Here is a 23,342-nt window from a genome sequence, read left to right as displayed (position 1 = left end):
GGTATGGAAGCTTTGTTGTAATGAAATTTTTCGACAATTCGGAAGATAGCTTTTTGAAATAATTTTTATTTTCGAACCTGTAATGAAATTTTTCAAAAATTTTTATGCTAATCCCAAACGAAATATCGAAAAAAATCCTTGAAAATAGTTGGAATTGTGATAAGTCCGAAATTGGAAAAGTATTTAAATAATTGGTCTGAATTTTGCAGTATTTCATACACGAGCCACTTTCTCACTCGTTCCCATACAATAATACCCAAAGCAGAAGCGAAAACCGCCTGCAAAATGCACTAGCGCCAAACTGAATTTGCCAGCACATGAACCCATGAAGTGATTTCAGCAATATTTTCACTCAACTAGCATTGCGTATACATATGCACATATGTATATGTATGGCTGTGGAAAGTTGTCTGCGCGTGTGTGCACTAGGTCCTTGCGGTAATTTTTCAAAATATCCAACGAAGCAATGGTGCAGCCAAATAGTCAAATAGCCAAGTGTGGAATGAAATTAGTTTTTTTTGGCTAGGGTTTCGCCTGGCAATCGATAAGTGGCTTAAGCATGGGTATTATCAGGAATTTGCACAGCAATAAAAATGCAAATGCTGTGTATGTATTTACGAAGGAGTGAACTATCAGCGCAAGGGGTCTGCATTGCTGGTAAATATGTAGAGGAGTCATTTTAATAAATTTTTCTCCGCATCTCCGCATTTGACAGTTGACCCAATTTGCACACCTTTGCGAAGCGCACTGGGTTTAGGTGTGGTCTCTACCGTTGCAGAGTTGTACTTTTTACAATATTTAGGTTTCGGTTTGAGCACATAATTTTTTGTGGATATTCATTACATTTTCATTTTATTTTTAGATTTTTTTCAAGTTTTTCACTCACCTTTTTGCAGTAGTCCAGTAAGTCCATTTTGTCTCGCAAGCATGTGGCTCCCGATGTCTTCTTATTCAAGTCCGTTACCCAGCGTCCCTCTTCCGATAGGTATTGCGGTTGGAATACTTGGCCAGCTTCGCAGAGCACCGCGATTTGTGGCTCCCAACGCGGTGAGGCGGCCTGCAACACACAAGAAAAAGTGAAAAAATTTATTATTAAAAAATAAAATATATTTTTAGTGTAAAAATATGCAAAGAACAAATTTTTCATTTTTAAAAATTAGGGAAAAAAATTATAAATTTAACTTTATATAACTATTTTTTGCTGTTTTTACAACTTTCACTTTGATATGGCTGACTGCGCTACTCTAACTACAAAAAAGTTGTCGAAGAAAATAGCTTTGCTTTAAACTTTAATTTTCTTTATTCCCACTTTCATTTATTGCCATTTCCCTGCTTTCCCCGCCATTTTGCGGTGCATTCACGCTCCAATTCGAAATCAACATCAATCATACGCCCCGTTGTCCGCTCGAGTCCGCCGGCGCTCGAGTGCCGTGCCATGTCGCCGCACATTTGTCGCACACTTTAGCAGAAAAAGCTAATTTTTAATGCTCACTTTAATAAGCAGAAAAGTCAATTTGGGAACGTGATAACCTAATTTCACATGACCAGCAGCGGCAATTTGCCATTAGCCAGTTAGCCTCCTTAGTGCTCACTTCACTTTGAAAATATTACCTCTGCTGGTTGAGTGGTTTGTGGCTTTCAATTTTAGACGTTACATTTTTTCTGGGGTCATCAGTTTTAAATTTTAATATGAAAGTGGAAAAAGTAAAGTTTCAAAAATTTCGAAGATAACTTCGAAAGTGATGTTTATTTTCGAACACTCTTTTTTGGTTGTCATCAGGTTGAAACTTTAATATGAAAGTGGAAAAGGTAAAGCTTCAAAATTTTCGAAGATAACTTCAAAAGTGATGTTTATTTTCGAAAACTCTTTTTTGGTTGTCATCAGTTTTAAATTTTAATGTGAAAGTAGAAAAAGTAAAGATTCAATATTTTCGATTATAACTTCTTAAGTGATGCTTTTTTTCGAACGCCATAACGTTTTTCTAAAAGAAAGTTCGATGTTTATTTCGAATTTCGTAGTGTTAAAAATGTATGCCTTCGAAAATAGTTCGAATCTTGAAAAGGAACAGTTCTAAAATATCCTTTTAATAACATTCAGTCAACTCAACCATATTTTGGTAAAATCGAGGCATTGTTTTGAAATATTTTATTAAAAAAAATAAAGAAATTATTTTTTTTACTTATGTATTTCTCCATAAATATGAAATTTTTTTAGATGCCATCCTTATAAATACCATTCAAAATCTGGTATTTAAATGCAAACCGATTTTTTTTTTTTTTTTGTAGGAACATCGTTTTCCACTTTGACTAGTTGCGCCGCACTCACTTAATCTAAATCAGAAAAATATGTGAAATATTCATCACCGAAGGCATAATCGAATATAAATAGCCGAATCAGTGAACCTCAAAAAGGTTAATGCAAACACGCAAAGCCTCGCAAAAAATATTTGTCAAATAGAAAAAAAGCGAAAAATTGCACGCTCTGACAGTCACCCACTCGCTTTGTTGTTGCTTATTTTTACGCATGCAATTCACTTGCGTAATGTTTGTAAGCACTTCGGCAAGCGTCGTCATGTAGTACACATGAGCACACACGTGGACACGCGCTTTGGCGCAGAGCGTGTGATTGATGACCGTTTAATTGTCGGAAAAACAAAAGCAAAATGAAAAAGTAAAATTCGAAATCACAGAATAAAAAGCTGCCTGGAAAGAAGTGAGGGAGAGATCAAATTTGAGTTGTAGACAGGCGAGATTGAGAGGCATAACGAGACAGAGAGAGAAAAATCACAGTTTACTGAATTGAAAATATCGACAATACCACTGATTTTATGCTTCAAGTATGGGTTTAGTTAGTAACTCGAGTCCAAATTATAATCCCCAGTACCAAGATGACCATGGAGACCCAACACGTTAAATAAACACTCTTTGACTAAGTCTGAGCATACATTTTGCAAAAGCTCACCTCCCTGAAGGAAGCTACTCTCAGAAGCACTAATTCTACTGTTTCCTCAGTGGTAATCACGTCTGTCTGAGAAACGCCACAATAGTGCGGTAACCTAAAGCTAAAGATTTGAAGAAGAGCTCCTTACAGAAGGCTTCCTTCCAACTTTCCCATTTTCGCTTCGACCCTTCCGTGAAAAGGCTCTCTGCGTCTATTCTCCAGCAACTTCTCCCAGTCCACATATCACTTGTGGGAATGTGAGCGTAGAAACAGTCGCCAGGAGTAGTAGTCAAGTCAAAGTTTACAGGAATGCAATTGCAGGAGGAGAGAATTTCAGCGTAACCTGTTTGGATTCTTACCAGTCCCCCCGAGTAGACCATAGAACATTATTGAATTAACTGGTTTCGTAGAGCCGAAACACAATCCTTAAAGCTTCTCTAATGCGTACCTCAGGCTTGCAAAAGCAGCATAATGGCAGAGAAAGTGCCTGACCTCAACTTATAGTTAGCGTCCGAGAAGATTTGTAGCTTTACCGCGGGAATAACTTTGTAACATTAGCCTAAACTCTGCAGACGTCTTTATAATTATGTTTTGATCTTTTTTAGCTGTCTGTCATTTGACCTAATAATTTAAGTCTTCCGTCCTCGTCCTCGTCATCGTCTTCCCTTTTCTCTAAAATAGTTTCCCTTACAGCTAACCGGTCTTCGCTCATTAGTTCCACTTCAATGCTGTATAAGTAATTCTTTAGCTGAGTTCGAGGCTTATTTGTTTTTAATTTTTGCTGTTGTTGTTGCTGTCTATTATACTCGAGCGGCGTGTCCATTTGCATTGTTAATTTGGCCGCATTGTCATACGCAATGCTAATGTGCATTTCTATTAAACAATTAAATAAACATAAAGAAGTATAGTATGTTCATGCATGTATGTGTGTGAGTGTTTTAGCATGTTTCGTTGTTGCATTTGGAGCATATGTTTTTTAAAAGCGAATAAACGAATACCGCTATTATTTTGTTTATTGTTTTGATGAGTTTTAGTTTAGTTGCTTTTTTGTTGTTATTGCTGTTGTTGCACTGCGTATGTGTGTGGCCTTGTAACAGTTTTTGCTCATGAGGAAATTGTTGTTTACTACAAATTTCATGCGTTGCCATTGTGTGGCCATTCAGAATGCTAAGCGTGAAATAGGCTCACACACACAGACACACTCACACACCGAAAAGTATCTGAGTGGGTTGGGAAAGCGCTGAAAAATAGTACGGAAGACAAATAGAAGACAACAAAACCTTACAATATGACAATTAGAATAAAGAAAACAAAGGAAAATTGCTTGGAAATTCTAATTGGGCAAAACTACGTATGAAAAGGATGGCTTAATATAATTGCGAATGGACTTAATGACACGCATAGAATTCCAAAAGTATACTTCTCAGCAGTAGAACGCATTTTCATTCACTTGGCTGCGCTTTGTTGCCAAAATTCTTTCGAGGGGAGTACAGAAAGCCAAATGAGAGCTGGGGAGAGGACCCAGTGGCGGGATCTTGAATGCAAGAAATATTTTTTGGTCTGTCTATATTGTCTGCCTGTCTATATATGTGCGAACTAATGCCTCCGTTTTTTGGAATATCGATCTGACATCGGGTGTATAACCCGTTATTTTCTTCCTAAGAAGCTGCTCATTTCTTGGAACTGCCAATATCGGTTCATTATAGCTGGCATACAAACTGAACGATCGGAATCATCAGACAACTTTTCCATTTGACGTTGCGGAGAAATTGTTTAGATTGAATAACCATAGCATTAATCTGCCTTACGAACTGACCCATCAAAGCTCTTGTGAGAAAACCTTGGTGCTTGTGAAGAGAATTATAGTTTCGGCTCAAGCGAAGTTGACATTTTTTTGCAGCATCCTTGCATGTTTCGTATTACCTCTCACTGTAAGGCGACTGTTATTGTTGTTATTATTATTAATTAGTCCTAATTACATTAAAATTTGCGTCACTGTTTTCGCTCATTTACACCGAGTTGTTGTCGCACGAAGGATGCCCTCTATTATTTACACACGCGCAAGCGCCCAGCAAACGTTGTCAAGTGCACCCAACTAAGCAACCCTCCATTTGGTGCTTCACACACTTCGCTTGGTGCCGTCGGCCCACGCAGCACCTGCATCATCCTTATTGTGTCCACACTTATTATTGTTTGTTTTGTTTTTTAGTTTGCAGCTGCTTAAGCGCGTTTTTTGTTGTTGTCGCGATTACACTGTTGCGGTTAAATAAAGCAGCTAGAATATGCAACAATAGATTTTTTTGATTTTTCTGTCAATTGTTTTGGTAACACTAACCGAATTTGCCTGCAGCCGCGTACAGCAACACCAATAAGTCAAACAATCAGTGACATTGAGCATGGAAATTTGCTTTTGAGTTTGCTGCCAATTATTTAACACTATTTTGGCATGGAAAAAATTACTTTTTCCACATTAAAATTGCTGTCAAAGGCGCCTGATTTCGCTAATTACATTTTAAATGAAGCTCGAAGTGGGTTTAAGTCTCCAGCATGAAAAATGTAAGTCAGAAATAACCGACCATAAAGTCTAAGATGGTTTTGACGAAACTGGTAGTGAAAGCATAGAAACGATACACCTCAGGCCGATCTATAAAACTGTTTGAAGGCCTTATATACTATATATAACATTATAAGAGTTCATAAACCTGCTGAGAACTATAGGTAAACAAAGAAACACAGAGAAAATAACTTTTAAATATTGAACATTTTATGAATGATGCGCAAATTGGTTGAGAATTTCATGTCTCTGTATTATAAGGGAATGAAATATTAGTTTAAAAAAATACTAAAAGGTGGTTTTTTGTTTTGTAGATGGAAGCCGAAAGTCACGGCAGTCGGCTCTTTTTTGTGTTCCGCAATGGACCCGGACTTTTATCCATCTAAGGATGGCCAACTCATATGCATCCTGCAAAATTATTTCCTGCTGCTAAAATAACAACAATACCATGAAAAAATGCATAATATCGAGCTTTAAGGCCTACTAATCTTAAGGTCTTTGAGGAAGGTTTTTCTAACAACTTTTATAGTTAACATACATATGTATCTGTCAACTTAACCGCCCGCTTAGTTGTACGGAAGATTTCTGCATTTTATGCATTTGGCCTAATTTTCGTGATTGCTCTCCTTCCCTGCCACAGTTTGGGCGCTTAAACATTTCTAAACGTCTTTGTCAAGCCACTCAAGTGGATTTCGCCGAGTTCTGTGTTCCTTGCTTTATGTGGGCGCCAAAGCATTAGCTCTCTTCTTGCGCAAATCCACTTTTGTCTGTCCGCCGCGCACTTTTCCAATTCCAATTCAACAAAGAAGATGTTGAAAAGCTGGTGCAAGAGGGCCATTGTTCGGTGGTGTTAAGCCTTGAAACTTTAAGCGACGAAAAGCAAAAACAACAACTAAAGAATACCGAATTAAATAATAGAAACTAGAAGCTGCGCAAGAACCAAAAACAAATAAAAAATAAATAACAAAGACAAAACAAAAAAACAGCAACAAAGAGCGCCGAAAAAAGTTCGCACAAATCCGTAAAAAAGTGTTGAAACAACTTTGGCGCACTCAAACAACGGCAACAACACAGCAGGCGGCAATTACCAAATACAAAACAAAAACACAAAATACAACAACCAAAAAAGTAACAGAAGTGATAAAGCAGAAAACTAAAAGTATGACGGCTGATAGAGGAATTTAGTGGACAGTCGAATACACGACTGAGCTTCGAAGGGAAAATTGGCCAGCAAGCGAGAGGCTTGGATTGGCTTGGCGAGTGCGCAAGAGTGGACAGCTTAGTGCCAAGAGCCGTCTTGGCCAGCAGCAAAGTGAAAGTGAGAGCAAAAAAATTGAAAACGGAAATCGGTTGCTGCCTTAGTAGGAAGAAATGAGTAAAGGGCCAAGGGGTACAAGCAAATGCGCGAGATTCACACCGTTGATAAGAGCTGAGCCGTACTTTACGAGACAGCTAAAGTGTGATAAGGCATCTATGTACATTGGTTTATGAAACGCTGATAAAGCTACTTTTGTTGATCAAAACGAAGTTAGAAGGGTTAAAGCAAAAACGGCGATGGCAGCTAGAGAGAATGATATGAAGACGCAGCAGCTTTCAAACGGTTGAAGACACTGCGGATACACTGCAACAAATGCGTAAGTAATGGAAAGGCTGTTATGGCAACGAAAAGGAGTTAGACGCAGCTTAAGAAGAAAAGGAGGTTTATTGCTGCTGTTGGAATAAGAAGTCGGAGTCTGAGTATGCCTGAAAGAACTCGGTCTGATTCCGATGTTAAATCTGAGACCAAGATTAAAACAGGTGGTAAGGTGACTAAGAGAGAGAGAGTCAGTTCCATTTGAGACTCAGGACCGAATTCGCAACGGAGGCTGTATCAGAAAGGTTAGGACTATAGTAAATACTGATTCCTCTTGAGACAACGAAAAATCCCACTTGGACGCTTGTCTATTGTAATACACCAAAACTCCTAGTCTGCCACTAATATCACTTGCGACAAATTCGCCCGGTTCAGTAAAAATATGACAACCGAGATGCTTCAGCCTTGCTCTGGCGGAAGCTGGAAAGCTGTATAGTAGAGGAAAAAGTGTGGTTCCTTCTTTGCCATCGCCAATCAGCAGATTAAGGAACCTTTTACGTTCCACTCTGACCCATAAGTGCTTTCTGGTGGCTGGCCAGAACGCTGATTCAAAGGCGGGAGAGTCAGACGAGTCTAGACTGTTAATAAGAGGAAATGGGAAAGCAGATTATGTTAGTGTCTGACGCTTTGGCTGAGTCACAGAATCTCAATGAGACTATAGTAACTTAGGACTAGACAGAGGGAGATTAGACTGCAATCGTAACCAAAACTATAATGTAGAATGGAATTTATGATTAAACCTAACAAATACTTTATTGCACAATACTTCATACCCCGGCAGAGAATTTGACAAGGCCAAGTAAGTCTCAGATGGAAACATTAATCGGGATTATGACATTGAGGGCTTCCCATTTTCTAGTACACAATTCCACAATTTTATTGCAGGCTTCACTTTGCAACACTTCTCGGCCATTCTTCTCGGATTTAAATTGTTTCTAAGCGCGCACAACAAGTCAATTCCGCTGCGTCGTTTCCAGACCGCCGCAGAAGGTGGCACATGGCAGCTCCTCAGCAGCGGCCGTAAAATGTGCGTGCGTACTTGCATGCGATATTCAGATGTATATGTGTGTGCGTAACATACTAATTTAGAATGAAAACAAGCCACGGCCACAAGTCAGCGAGGGAACTCGTGCAGCTGACATGGAAAGGCGCAAAGGTGGCAACGCAAGGGGCGTGCGTGCGCGTGTGTGTTGTTGGCGCAGCTAGGCAGCTGCGGTTGCTTAGCGGCGAATGTTGTTGTTGTTGATTCTATCTTTTATTTACTTAGCTGTTACATTTACAATTTTTTTTGGATTATTTCTTCGCTGCTTGCACTCAGTAACACGCAACTTTTACTAGCATTAAATGAGCTTCTGCGGTTTCTTTGCGTGTGTGTGTGTTTGTTGCTTTGCCAGTTTTTTTTTCTTAACTGAAGTGTATTCTAAGTTTCTCTATATTATTTTTCTGCTTTTTTGCTTTAATTTTCACAATTTTCTTTAATTTTTTTGCTATTTTTTTACCAAGCCATATTTTTTTCAAATGAAAGTTTTTGTTGTAATTTTTTTTTTGGTTATCTGCTGTTTTTTACTTTTTCGGCATCACATCACCTTTTCTGCCATAATTTCATATTATTTCGACGTTTTTGTTCGGCTCGTGCTGGTTCTGCTGCTTAACTCCACATGTGGCATGCAAATACGTGATTTATTAACCGTTATATGCGTGCATACGCACACATATTCCTACCATTACACAAAGTTGGGGCATGCGAGTGTGTGTCGACATAATTCACTCTGCACGAATGAGCCAACAAACTGTGCAAATAAGCGTGAAAAGGTCGAGTGGATAAGGTAGGCCTAGTGGAAGGAGAGGGGGAAGGAAGTGCATTTAGCATAAAAATATTTATAAATAAAAGCGGAAGCGTTGAAATCCATTGGGCCATACAAAAAATAGTGGCGCTGCACAGATACATGTGTTCAAATAAATATATAATATTATTATTTGTTGTATGTGTTAAAATGACTATAAATAAATATAAATTTTCTTTATTTGTTATTATATTGTACATGCAAAAGGAAATATTAAGTTTTTAATGCGGTGTAGGTTACGTGGGTGGAGGCTAATAGGCAAAGGCAACCTTGTATAGGAAGGACTTCTGTACACAATTGGTAAGAGAGCTTGGTGTAATGCATAAAAACAAAATTATAATAAATAATGCCTCACAAGCCACCAATGAAATTTGTGAAAATTACGGTGACAATGCCGTTCTGGAGATTTCGATGTGAAAGATGCATCTCGCTTTGGTCGACCTATCGTTGAAAAAGTCGATGTGATTATGGAAAAGATAGACCACGACCGTCACATAAGCAGTCATGACATCGGTAAGGAACTTAACTTCATCATCAAATGGTTTTGAACCTTTTAAAAAAGGCTGGCTACAAAATGAAGCTCGATGAATTGTCTGTGAAAAATTTAATGGACCGAATTAACATCTGCGATTCCTTGCGGAAACGAAATGAAATCGACCCATTTCTGAAGCGAATGGTAACAGGCGACGAAACAAGGATCGAATACGACATTAAAGTGCAAAAAAGATCATGGTCCAAGCGTGGTGAAGCTGAACAAATGGTCGAAAAGCCAGAATTGATGACTAGAAAGGTTATGTTGAGTGTTTTTTGGGGAGGGAAAGGGATCATCCACCATCGAACGATTGATTCTACATTTTACTGTCAACAACTGATGAGATTGAAGCAAGCAAACGAAATAAAACGACCAAAAGTGATCTACAGAAAGGGCTTCGTCTTCCACCGGGACAACACTAGACCACACACATATTTGGTGACTCGGCAAAAACTGGGAGAGATTGACTGTGAAGTTTTGATGCATCCACCATACAGCTCTGACCTTGTACCATCGGTCTACCATTTGTTTCGGTCATAGCAGAAATCCCTTAATGGAGTAAAGTTGGCTTCAACAGAAGCCTATGAAAATGACTTTTCATAGTTTTGCAGCGAGAAAACTAAGTTGAAGTTTGACTAGAAATACGAAAAGACTTTTTCGACTACCCACTATTTTTATTAAATTAAATTTCAATAATATTTTTATAATTTTCTAAGTTTTCCTATAAGCAAACTCAATTTAAATTTAGACTCATTGCTAGTTTTAATTAAAATTTTAACAAATTTGTAAACCACCCCATGAAAATTTTTCTACAGAAAAGTATACATTTTCGCTCAAATAAATCATATCGACAATTTTGTGTGAAAATGTTTGTGCTCCAAATACTTGACACATTTTTTGCCGATTTGCGGCACAAAGTTAGTTCATTTTTCATGCGCCGCAGGTTTGTGGCAAATAGACGCCGCCGAAAACGAAGCAAGCCAAATGTTGCACAATAACAAAAAAGTTAAACTCGCCAGTACAACTTTGCATTATTAACGTTTTCGCGTTTTCCAACTAGCACGCTGGTGACAACAAAAACACAAACACACACACTCTCACACAAGTGAGGAACGGAATTTTTCCTGCATGTGTGCGAGGGCAGCATTTGATTAATTTTTTATGCAGCGTTAGCAGCAGTTTGCTGGCAGTTTTTTGTTTGTTTCACTTTTTCTGTTGTGGCTGCAAATGCGTGGCAACGCATGGGTTTCTGGCATGTGGTGCGACAGCTGCAGCTGCATTACATTACATTAAAAAAAAAACGAAAGCAAAAAAAGCAGAAAATCAGCCATTCAGCGCTTAGGTTTCCCACACGTTCTCTTCTTCACCCCTCACCGCGGCGGCCTTACTTTAGCAGTGCTGCCTGCTCTTCCGCGACAAACAAAGCCAGTGGTAGCGCCTGCGATTGTGTGGCGGCCAGCGTCAATATGCTGCGAAATTAATTGTTGCTTAGCACTTTTGTGGTTGTTGTTGCTGCTGCGCAACAGCTACAAACCCCAACTCACGCCTGGCAAGATTGGGTCTCGCTTCGCGGCTGCTGCGGTTTTCATTGCTAAAATTTGCTGTGCTTATTCATTAGTTTGTTGTTATTGTTGTTGCACATAGTTTATTTTTTAGTTGTCGCTTTCTTTTACGCCAGCGACATCATTATGCTGCCTGCCTGCCTGTGCTGGCGACAGTCGCTGCGTGTTGCGTCAATTACGGCCGTGGCTGAACTAGATTTCACCACAGTGGCGCAACGAACGGCGTTCGCAGCTGTTGTGRCACACAACAACGATAGCAACAACAAGCGAGCGAGCAACCAAATAAATGCATACATCAAAAGCAGACTTCTTCTTTGGCGGTCCCCCTCCAATCCGCCGACCGCCTGCCCTGCCCTGCACTGAACGCTCGTTATTTCGACAACATGAAACGCCATAGAAAAAATAATCTAAAACTAGTCCACGCCACAAGGCGCACGCAACATTTTGGCGTAGGCGTAGGTATGCGTGCATCTGTTGTGGCGCGTGCGTATACGCAATATTCAATTTCATGTGAAACCAAGGTAACCGGTCTACAATGTACCACAGTGGCTGTTGTTGTAGTTTTAACACTTTTGCTTTTCTGTTGAACTCTGCTCGGTATCAGTTTAGTTGAATATTTTGTACCCAAACCCGGTCCAATTCCGAGGCTTTCTCTCTCTCAATCTCTATCCCCGTGTTCAATCATTGACTTCATATTAATCTATATGTCAACTCAAGGCGCAACTGGAATGAGCCCACATTACTGACGGTGGTTGAGACAACTTGTTTATCTTGTGATATATTTTCGTATTTCTAATCAAATTTCAACTTATTTCTTTATATATGTTTATAATAATAAATAAGGAAACAAATATGTACCATTTTGGTCGAACACTTTTTGTAATTTTTCCGCTAGATTCATTATTCCATCAGTATAAAAAAATTTCGAAATTTCCTGTACGGAAGCGAGCGAACCATACGAACTGATACAGCGTCATCTCCGTAAACCTCATAAATTTCATTGGTGGCAAAAGTTTTTAAATATGAATAAACTTGATTCCGATCGGTCAGTTTGGCAGCTATAGCAGTAGCACTATAGCATAGTGTTTCGATAACAACGGTTCTGACAAATGAGTAGCTTCTCAGTGAGATGAGCACGGGTGTAAAATTTTAGACCAAAAACTAAAAAATTTAGGGTCTACTTAAGGTTTATTCAGAATTCACTAAATGTCCGTCTGACATTTAGTTTTATATATTATCCACAGAACTACATAGCTGTGTGTATGTGTGTGTAATAAGTTTCACTAAAAATTATTTCGTATTTAATTAAATAATTCAACAAGTTTTTCTGTAAGCTGCTGAAGCATACATTTCTGCGTCATACAAACGCACTATTACATTTTTCACCACACCTCGCACTTCAACTGCCTCTCTACGCACTGCCACTGATTCCGATTACTTATCTCAAAATACTTTAGTGTTGCTCAGTCTGTAATCCATTGAAGTTTATGTCTTTCTTTTGAAGTTAGCGTTTCCTGCATTGCCCCTAAAGGTATGCTGCTCGTTGGTCGCCCTTCGTCAAGCTAGACTATTATTAAGTTTGATTTGAAAAATCGATATGCCGGCAAGTATTTGTGCTAGCACTCTGGTAAGTACAGTCAACGGCTTCAGCGTCACACACACTCACACATACACACACGCCAAATACATGCCATTGTTCGTGCCATTCATTCAACTTATTGACATTTTTCGCGCGATCTTGACTTATTGTGCAATTTGGTCTGCTCTATGGGTACGAAGGTGAGCTGGAAGCGCTTAGCTATTGTGTTAAGCTTTTTGCAAATTTATTTTTCAAACTTTCATAAATTTCAATACTCAGACACACACAATTTTACATTTCTTTCTCTACCAATTCTCGGAAAGTTGCAATCAGTGGCTAAGGGTGCAGAAGAAGCGCTAACAAAGGAATATAAATATGAATTATTACAAGTGAAGGAGTGTATGTGTGAAACGGGAAATGTTCAATTGTGAAACGCCTCAAGGTATGCAATATTTGTATGAATGAATTGATAAGAACGAAAACGAAATTTGGTTTGAAATTTATAATGGGAAGGGTAAAGTTGAAGCGTTAGAAAACAGCAAACAAAGACAGTTCCTGAGGCGAAGTTTGTTTGGGAGATTTAAAATGCTTAAAAATTTAAAAAAAAAATCTCCTAAAAGTATGCATTATTAATTGAGTTTCATAAAATTTCGAAAGCTTTTCATTTTATAGATTTTATGTAAATTACGAAATATGTTCACCTGCCTGGTCTCTTCTCTTTGCTTCCATTATTCTATCAGCTTTGTTAATAAACTTCAAAAACTATGCCAAAATTGGTAATTGCTATTATTTGTCGCCCAACCCAAACTGTCACTTTGCCTCCAATCCACTTTTTCGCCATTGTAAGCCAAATCTTTTTATATTTGTGTACAAAATATGTGTCAAAATAGTTTCACGGAAAGTTTTTCATTCTACACAAAGATTTATTTAACTACTTGCCTCTCCGTAGGCGTTTCTTTCTACTTTCCCTTACCGCAGCTGTTGTTCATGTCAGTACAGCGGTGCCAGAGAGACTGATGTGTGTCGTTGGCAGTCTTGTGACAGTCAAATAAATTTAATTACTAATTTACATTCATCAAGCGTGTAGCAGCCCAAAGTTATGCTACAGCACTATTGCGGCTGATGCTGACATATTACTGCCACCTTTACACCGCCACTCACCGCCTTCTGTCTGCCAAGCATACGCTTCTACACACTATTTGCTACCACAGACGTGTTTACAATCGAATGCTCCGCAAATGCTCACCTGCATGCCTAAAAGTATGCCACCATTTACTGTATGTATATTCGTAAAGAAACTTTTTAGTTTCGGAAAATTCTTACAGTAAATTGGTAAAAGTTTGACGCTGATTTACACTGCCGCTCGCAATAAATATTTCGAATGCTGGCGAAAGTTGTAAGTTACTGTAACCAAGTGCAGAAGAAGAAGACGCACTGCAAGTTTCATAGTTGAATGGCAGCAAAGTTACAGGCAGCGTGAGCACTTTTCTGCAAGCKCATTATCGCTGATGGGAAAAGTAAAGAGACCAGTGCGCTTAGCTGGCAAGAAGGCTGTCGCTTGCTCGGCAAGAGCTAATTGAACACAGCCTAGTCACCTGATGTCCCGTGCGCCCTCAAACATGCCCAAGTCTACACGCTAGACTGCCGTCGAGGCATTAAATTTTCTTGTAAATCATCACAAATTAGTTGCTTGCGCGGGCGCTCCGACCCGTAAGACGAATTACGGATTTCATTAAATGTAATTTACTCCACGCCAAAATGTAGGCAACAATTTCTTTGCACTAAGTTGCAACATGGAAAACTTCTCAAATGAAAAAGTAGCACAAAACTTCTTTGTGCGCCAGCTGAAGGGGAAGAAGCCGGGTCGAGGAAAAGTGACGAGTGGCAAAAGACAAAAAAAAAGTGCAATGAAGTCGTGTGAAAATTTAATCACATCATGCTCAAATGAAATTTAATTTCTTTAAAACATTCGTGCGAGCAGAGACACGAACAGATAATGGCAACAAGTAAAATCGCTGTTACAAAAACGAAAATAAAAGAAGTCAGCGTGCTTAGTTTAAAATGAGATTCGACAAGAAGAACAACAAGGCGCTGTTTAGGATCTTAAGTGCCTAAGTGTATGCAGAAGTCTACAGCTAATCTTTGAAAGTACTTTTAGTTGTACAAAAAATATGGCAAGCACTCTTACTTCAGCATTCAGCGTTGTAAATTAACGTAATGACGAACGAGACACAATGACGAAGTGCTATTAAAGCTACGCGCACCTAAATGTATGCCATGAACTTAAAGCTGCAACAGCATAAAGTGCGTAAGGTTGCAAGCAAGTTGCAGATTTTATGTTTTACACACTTTTAAGTGCGCGCTTTTTGCTTTTTCAGTCATTACATACTTTCAGGCGCATACACACAGTATACATTTTTTAGCTGCTTTTAACTGCCAAGCGTCAATATCCCGTTTTAATATCCTCAAAAAATTGATGTCAGTCAACAAAGTACACAGTTATTAAAGTATTTGAGTTCAGCGACTGCCTGTGCAAGCAAATGGCTGCAACAACACATGTGCAATACTTGCCACACACTTGTGCAACATCCGCTTAATAGCAAATAGAGATGTTATTGAACGTTAAATGCGAGTAAATTAAAATGACATCGGCGACAAATAGTTCGAGAGGCAGCTGCCGCAGCAGCGAGTAAACAGATGAGCAAACAGAATGAGTGTGTAAACTGATACACAGAGTGTGTGCTCACCGGGTATGGCATGTGCGGACGGGTAAGGGGGAAGTTAAGTGCAAATTGCGGTCGGTCGAACCGAAAAATATTTCAAACTTCTTTGCCTTTCAAGTGGGGTGATCGTACTTATTGCAGTAAGATTTACAGAAGAGAAGCCTTGAGGATGGCGCCACAAAGATTGAGAAAGCGGGGAATCGAAAGACATAAAGCTCTAAGAAAACAAAAGGGGAAAGAAACAGATATTTTTCGAGAGACTGGAAAAGAAATGAAAACAAATATTGACTTACAAACACAAAGGAAAATAGAGAGACACAAATACTTGTTTTCGAGACATTGAAAAAGAAAGAAACATAAATAGTGAGAGAGAGGGAAATAGAAAGAGGGAAAACTCAAACAAAAAAAAAAAAAAAAAATAGAGTCAGAAAATAAGTTAAAAATTATTTGTGTCGGGACATTGGAAATATAAAGAAGGATTGAATGCGAGGAAAATAGAGGAGTCGCGAAAAAAGAAGAACACTCTGTTTTGAGATATTGGAATAAAAAGAGGACTGCCTGAACAGGAAAAAAGTCCGATTGAGATTAAGGAATTGAGAGAGCTTAGCGCTATTTAAGATAATGATAGAGCTATATGTAGCACATAAACACATTTAGAAATCAAGCTAAAATTGGAGCGATATATAGTTATATTTAAAATCTATTTAATAGATTTCCACACCGAGAATATATGAAGAAACCAGAATAATATTAATGAAAATATAGAGTTTTAACTTCCATCTTTTATTTTTATTTATATTTCAGAATTAGTATAACGTAGGTCATTTTTAACAAACCAGTATAGAAAAGGTTAAGATTATGCTACCAAACAAAGCTTCCCTTCGAAAGAATCCAATAAATACATATCAAAACCAATAACAAAGGGAGCCCAGAGCGAAATAATACATTTTCGAAAAGCATGTACTCAAACTAGAGCACAAAATATCGGAACACATAACAATAAAGGTGTTGTGAAGAAAGAGAATGAAGAAGAAGAGAATTTATACGTACAACAATCAAGACGAGTTTGGAGCCAATGAGTGGGGGCATTTAGTGTCAAACTGCTAAAAATAAGTTGGAGAAGAGACGCGCAAGCTTCAGACTGCGCAATAGATGTAAATAATGTGAAAGAAAGTTTCTACTAAAGTAAAGTAACGAAGAGAGCCATAGGTGTATTTGTAAAGTATGTACATACAAATGCACAGCAAATTCCAATATGAACTCAATCAACTCAATCATTGCTGTGAGCAGATGTTGCACGTTCAATACAAAAGCTATTGACGAGGCTCACACATACACACACACATGCCACACATACATTTGTAGTTACACGAAATTCCCTTTATTGACAGCTGGCACTTAAAAAATAAATACCGAAAATGTGTCGAACACAAAGCAACGAAAAAAGCCGAGGAGTAGCAGAGCAGAAGAGTACACAAGCGCCATAAGTGGCTGACCAAGCGCGGCAGCAGCAGCAGCTGGCAACGCTGCTGCGGTGCGGACAAATTGCAATAACTGTGGCGACACCAATTGCGACATCAACTAAAATGTGAAAAATAGCAGAAGACAACAACAATTATTTGCCGGCGACAAACACCAACGCGCATTTAAAGCAAATAACGGCACCAACACATACACACGCACATATGTTTGTGTTTGTGTGTATGCGTACGAGAAACTTCGGATTGACTAGCAATGCCAAAAAATGCTTTAATATACAATTTTTTGAAACTTTTTGATCACAAACATTTTTTTATTAATTTTTTAATTAATTTATAACTTTTTAAATATTTGTTGGTTTTTTCTAAATATTTTTGCAATTTTTTAAGTATTATTCTCGCTACATGTTGCTCAGAAAAATCCCCCTTTCCCTAACTCAGCCATCTTTAACCAGATTGACTGTCATTTCAGTGACACTTCGACCACACCAAGGCACACCCACAGCTGCATATACATAAATACGGTCTATATATGTGCATTTTCACTGTGTTCTTCCCTACAGCGCTCCTCAACACTGTCACATTACCATCTGCTGTGCCAAATCCATTGACGATGACGACTCAGTGGCCATTTGCCATTTACCAGCTGCCACATTCAATTTTTATAGTTTTACTGGCGCTTCGTTGGTCAACAACAGTTGTACAAACAACAACTCCTGCAACAACAAGGCAATGCAGTAAAATGTGCACTTTTGTTATTATGGTGTGCTGCGGGCAACAACAACAACTATAATTACAGCAACAACCGTCAAGCAAAGGCATTCGTTTACAGACTCCGTCGTCCGTCGTCCGTCTACTCGATTATTCTCTGTTATTAAACTTGTACAAACACTATTATTATGAGTATTATTACTACAATTTGAGTGACTGTGCTATGGTGAGTGCATAGATAAGTGAGAGAGTGCCTTGAAGTATGCAATGCTTAAGTAAGCAAAGTGGAATGAACTATGCACTGACGCTATGACGCCGAATGGCTGATATAAGCGACGACACATACCATAACTGAGTAATTGAATGTGGCTGAATATGAACGTTGGCAGCTGAATATGAGTTTTGAAGAGCTGAATCGAATTGAAATTTGAAATTTGCGCAGATGGATGGATGAAAGTGCATATTCCTTGTGAGAAGTACAGCTGAATACGACATATAAATGAAAAATTAAAATTAAATTAAAAACTAGCTCAATATAATGAAAAAAGCAGCTGAATACCAGGTCTCTCTTTTGCTGAATATAATAAATGTCAGGGGTATAATGAAAATCAGTTAAATATATTAAAAAGCAGCTGAATACCAGTGCTAAAAAGCTGAATTAATTTTTTTTGTTAAACTTATGTAATCAGAAGAAGGAGAAATCTAATTTTGAATCATACTTTGAGGAATAAAATTTCAGAAAGCTGCTGAACACTACGACTGCCTGGCTGAATGTATTAAAAAGCAGCTGAATAGCAGTGCTAAGGAGCAAAATAGAATTTAATATTACATTTTTGTTAATTGATGCAAAAAAATCGTTTGTTTATGAAAGATAAAAAGAAAAGTGTACATTTCTTGTCAACAGTGTAGCATATTGATGGAAAAAATCAAGCATAGTACAAAATAAAAGTTTACCAAGTTGCTAAACGGGCTGTACGGTTGGCTAAATAAAAAAAAGCAACTGAATAACAGTGATAAAAAGATAAATGGTATTGTTTGTTATATTTTTAAAATTTATTGAAGGAGAAATGTAACTTTTAATCACAAATTGTAAAATTAAAGCGCAAAAGCCACTGAACACTATTGGTGGTTGGCTGAATGTGATAGAAAAAACAGCTGAATGGCCGTGCTAAAAAGCTGAATCAAATTACATGTAAATTTTTTGGGTCAAAAGTGCAATATTTTATGATAAAGTAACTCTACGAGCTAAATAAGCTAATAAATGAGGTACAAAAAGTTAAAGATTTTCCAAATACGAAATATTTTTTAATTTTTTCTTTTGAACTTGCATCATGCGTAATTTTATACTGTTAAGTAATTAATATTGAATTAATTATATATATGTACATATACATATTTTTTTCATAAATTGGGGGGAAAAATAGCTTAATAGAATTGAAGTTAAGTTAAACGTGGCACTTAAGAGTATCCATAAATTTCAATTAAATTTGCCTGATATTCAGTGTGAATATACATATGTGCACTTTTTCATTATTTGGGAAGCCAACTGACTTTTAGGGGGAGTATAAATAAAAGCAGCACAAAGAAAGAGCGTAAAAAAATATAACGGAGTCGAAATATAACAAAAAAGTGCATGTTTGCATACGCACACATGTGCATATGTACATAGTACATCATAGTAACTAAATTACAAATAACAAAGAAACAGAAGGAGTGAGAGTTAGAGCGAGCTGCCTTTTAGCGCACAAAAGTCAGTTGTAGACAAGAGCGTGGCTGCTCGAGGCCAACTGTATACCTCACCAGCACTTATTTGTCTGTATATTTCTTCTTCTTCTTCTGGACGTCTCCTGTTTCACTTTAAACGTATTTAACTTTCCCATTTGGAGCGAATGCCACTTTATTTGAAGGCATAAAAAATAAAGTAGAACAAATGAGTAATGGCATGCTGGACGTCAGCGCACACAGCGCTAAAATATATTTACCCACAGTTTCACAGTAAAACTTTAAACTACAATATTTTAGTAGCTGCATAGTAGACCGGAGTCTAGCGCATATACCATATGTATGTGCATGGCAGCGGCGTTGCGCGGTGGGGGGTGAGCGCACATATGAGTGGCGTATGCACTAGTTCTAGTTAGAAGCGTTCAACCTCAATTTTCCATGCTTCCAATTTTTTTTTTTTTTTTTTTTTTTGCACTCCCCTATTTAAGCTGCTCCCACACACACATATACGCAAAAGTCTATACGCTGAGCTAAATAATAAAAATGTAAAAGTAAAACAAACATTCCTGCATAATGTGGAGCAAATAAGTAGAATTCCAAGTAAGCACCCTCATGTGCGGCTTCAGTGCCTGCCTTCTTGCTCAGCTTTTGCTAGTTTCTTCCACTCCGACTCCAGTACAATTGCAGTCGCCTACTTGCTTTCCTGCTGCTTGTTTGTCCTCTTTTCAGCACTTAAAATGCTACTTTTTTCACACTTTGTTTCTTTTTTTTCTATTTTTTTCCAAAGCATTTTTATGCTCTTCTGGCATGCAAAGGCAAACATTACTTCGATTAAATATTTTCCACACGCTTCCCTCTTTTCTATTTATCGTAAGTTGTCTTTAGGCGCCGGGCTGCTTGTCTCTTGTCCCTAATGAGTACTTGATTCTTCTAATTTTTTAGTATTACGTATAGAGTAAGGTATTCATTGCCAGGTAGCTGAATATATCTTGCGAAATCATTTAAAATCATGTTGAAGATCTTAGACAAATATTTACAAAGACAGGAGAATTTCTAGCACCCCTAATCATCTCTTTTAAAGATTAGTTCATCTAAAGGACTTTGACAGTAATATCGCTTTAACGCTGGAGGGCGGTAAGTAATTTAAAAACGTATGCACTCCAAATTGTCTGCAATCCAAAAGGTATGCTTTAATGAATAAGTTATAAAACAGATGAAAGTGTTTCATTACTCCAAAATATTTTATAAGCCATATGAAGATAGCTATACATTTATTTTATATAATTAGTTCAATCAATTATTATTTTCTCCATGATTGGTATTAGCAATCAGCCTAAAGGTATGCTTTGCAAAATCTGACGAGTGCACATTCGAATGCGACTTTCCCTGCAACTTTTGAATCGTTTTAAAAAGGATAAAGTGGGTTTTGTGCGTCGATTTATCCATATGGATGAGACCTGGGTCTATCACCATAATCCAGAATCAAAACAAGAGGATAAAGAGTGGTGTGAACCTGGTTGTTCGGTTTCGAGAAGAGTTCGTGTGCGGAAATCGGCCAAGAAGGTTATGCCGCGCATTTCGCGGGCCTTCCGGATTCTCACTTCTGGGATGGGAGCCACAGATTGGAGGATCGTTGGAGCAAGTGTGTTAATGCGCAGGGCCATTATACTGAATAATAAAGTGTATTTTGAAATATTAAATTGTGTTTTTCTTATCAAACGGCAAAACATATATGAACAACCTGGTAGATACGGATAGAGATTTTAAATAATAGAAGTTTAAAAAAAAGTGTTTTCAACCATTTTGTCTTTTTGCTATATTATTTTGTAATGGTTCAGTTTATATAATTTTTTAAGCACTTAAACAATTTGTCAATCAATATTTTTTATTTATTGGTTGTCGACATTTTTTATATTTCTTGCATCTCTAATACATACAAATATACAATAAAAGTACAAATTTGATATGTTTGTGGTAGGGCACAAAAAATAGCGCACAGGCAGAGACAAAGGCAAACAAAAACAGCGATGTACAAGTCAAGTGAGGCGAGCAAATAGCTGAGCGTGCAAAGTGCTCAAGGAATGAGCGTTCAATGGCAGTAGAGGAGCACTCGTTGGCTGTGAAAGAGCACGAGAGGTGGATAGAGACGACAGGGAATGCAGATTTGAAACGCCATAAGTTGCATGCAACTTGCTGAGTGTCACAATGGATGCTCATACTGAGCAAATAAATTTGCTTATATATGAGTAAGGAAGTATAGATTTACTTAGACGTTAGAAGTTACAGGGTGCCTGAGTGAGAATTAAGGGAGGAAGAAGGAGGGGCATCTATGTAAACGAAATTTTAAGGAAACTGAGTCGATTTAGTTGGAGGATAGAGTCATGTGTAGAAGTTCACGCAAGTGAGGAAAGTTCTCTGATCGCCATTCACTTGGGAGCGACCAGAAACGATTATTTTACTTATGGCTCAAGCAGCTCATGATTTCCGAACAAAATACAGTTTTTGTATGGCAATCTCTTTTATTTGGCAAGATACCTTAAGGACATTTTGTACAGATTATTTTCCATAACATTGCTATAATTTCCAAATAAATTTTTCATGTATATGTTACAACTGCCCTACAAACTGACTGTCATCTTCAAGTGCTTATATGGAAACTTCTTAATTTATAGAAGGTATTTTAGCAACCTCAACCGAAATTTACATTTTCTCTTGCAAACAAAAAGTATACGCAGTGAGCACCCTGTATATCACAACTGTAGTTTTTGTGAGTGTACGGCTACTTTTTGCACTGCGTTCACATCAGTACTATTATTATTTTTATTAGTATTATCTATGTATGAGTGTGCTTGCAGCAGCAACCGATGACTCAGGATGAGTCTTAGCGCCGCCGAAGCGCCAACAACACGAGCAACAAGAAGCAGGATAATGCGCTGACAGGCGTTGCAAGCGCAGGCGACGGGTTTAAGGGGGCTTATCTGAGCGCAGCCAAATAGCGGTAGTGCAGCAGCAGCAGCCACAAAATGTCAACGTACGTTTGTATGAGTGTATTTGAGTAACAGTGTGTGACGCTGCCAAGCAAACGGCCTTTCATTGTGGTTGGCTCTGCATATTTCAGCGCAAATAGCTGAGAAAACTGAAACTGTGACAAAGTGAAAAAAAGAAAGTGCAAAACAGAAACTTTCAAAAAAAAAAAAAAAAAAAAAATACGAAAGGCAATGGTAATGAATGAATGGTGAGGTTGCTCATACGCCCGGGTGCGTCTACTTTTAACTTATGCAGCGCTGTGTGCAACAAAGTGCCACTTTAACCGCATTATTGTTATGCTTACTGGTGTCAGCTGTTATGCTTTGTTGTTGTAATACCATCACTTATTGTTGTTTAGCTAAGTAAATTTGCAGCTATGTCGCACTAAACACACACACACAAGCATACATACAAACGAAGTACCTCATGTAGTTATGCATGCTAAGCTTTTGCCACCAGCGCTTAGTTTAAGGCGGCGAGCAGTGAGCGTCGATGCAAAGTATGAGCTCAGCAAATGTCACTAAGCAGGCGACTCGGCGCGAGGACATGCCAAAAATGGCAACAAACGCCGGAATACCTTGCGATACTTATGTATTTGTACGTGCATATACTGTTATATAGATATATTTGTATATATATATGTATGTGTGTGTGCGTATATACTAAAGCAAATAAATAGTCGAGTTCAAAACACGAACACATAATAACCGAGCACAAATCGACTCGTTTATGTAAATGCACATAATGCTGTGTGTGCAAAATATTTGCAGTATACGCATATCTGCTATACACTCCTATATATTATCTGTTTATCGCCTTTTTATTTTAATTTTATTCAAGCATTATTTATTTGCCTGCTTGTTGTTATTGTGCGGCCTTCACATTTTGTCTATTTTATTAATATTTCATTCGGCATTTGACGTCGCCGCTGCAGCCCGCTTTGTACCCCGCTCTCGCAGCGTTTCGGGCAGCGCAAACGTTTTGCAACTTTAGCGATTTTTAAGTGGCTTTCTTAACGCTGCCTGGCGGGGGAGCG

At 38.1% G+C, this 23,342-nt stretch overlaps 1 protein-coding gene across 8 annotated transcripts in view; it reads right to left on the bottom strand.

Annotated features, from left to right (window-relative positions):
• Nucleotides 1–23,342, bottom strand: part of LOC108978433 (beta-amyloid-like protein) — a 129,351-nt gene that overhangs the window by 38,150 nt on the left and 67,859 nt on the right. For all 8 annotated transcript variants that reach the window (XM_018948709.1, XM_018948713.1, XM_018948711.1 and 5 more), the window contains exon 3: nt 887–1,057. In XM_018948709.1, the coding sequence (XP_018804254.1) occupies nt 887–1,057 (171 nt within the window). The remainder of the gene's footprint in view (nt 1–886; nt 1,058–23,342) is intronic.

This window comes from Bactrocera latifrons, unplaced genomic scaffold (genome assembly GCF_001853355.1).
Source record: "Bactrocera latifrons isolate USDA-ARS-PBARC rearing strain unplaced genomic scaffold, ASM185335v1 scaffold_121, whole genome shotgun sequence".
Classification (NCBI taxonomy): domain Eukaryota; kingdom Metazoa; phylum Arthropoda; class Insecta; order Diptera; family Tephritidae; genus Bactrocera; species Bactrocera latifrons.
Note: the sequence above shows the minus strand (reverse complement) of the source record. Positions and strands in the feature narration are given on the sequence as shown.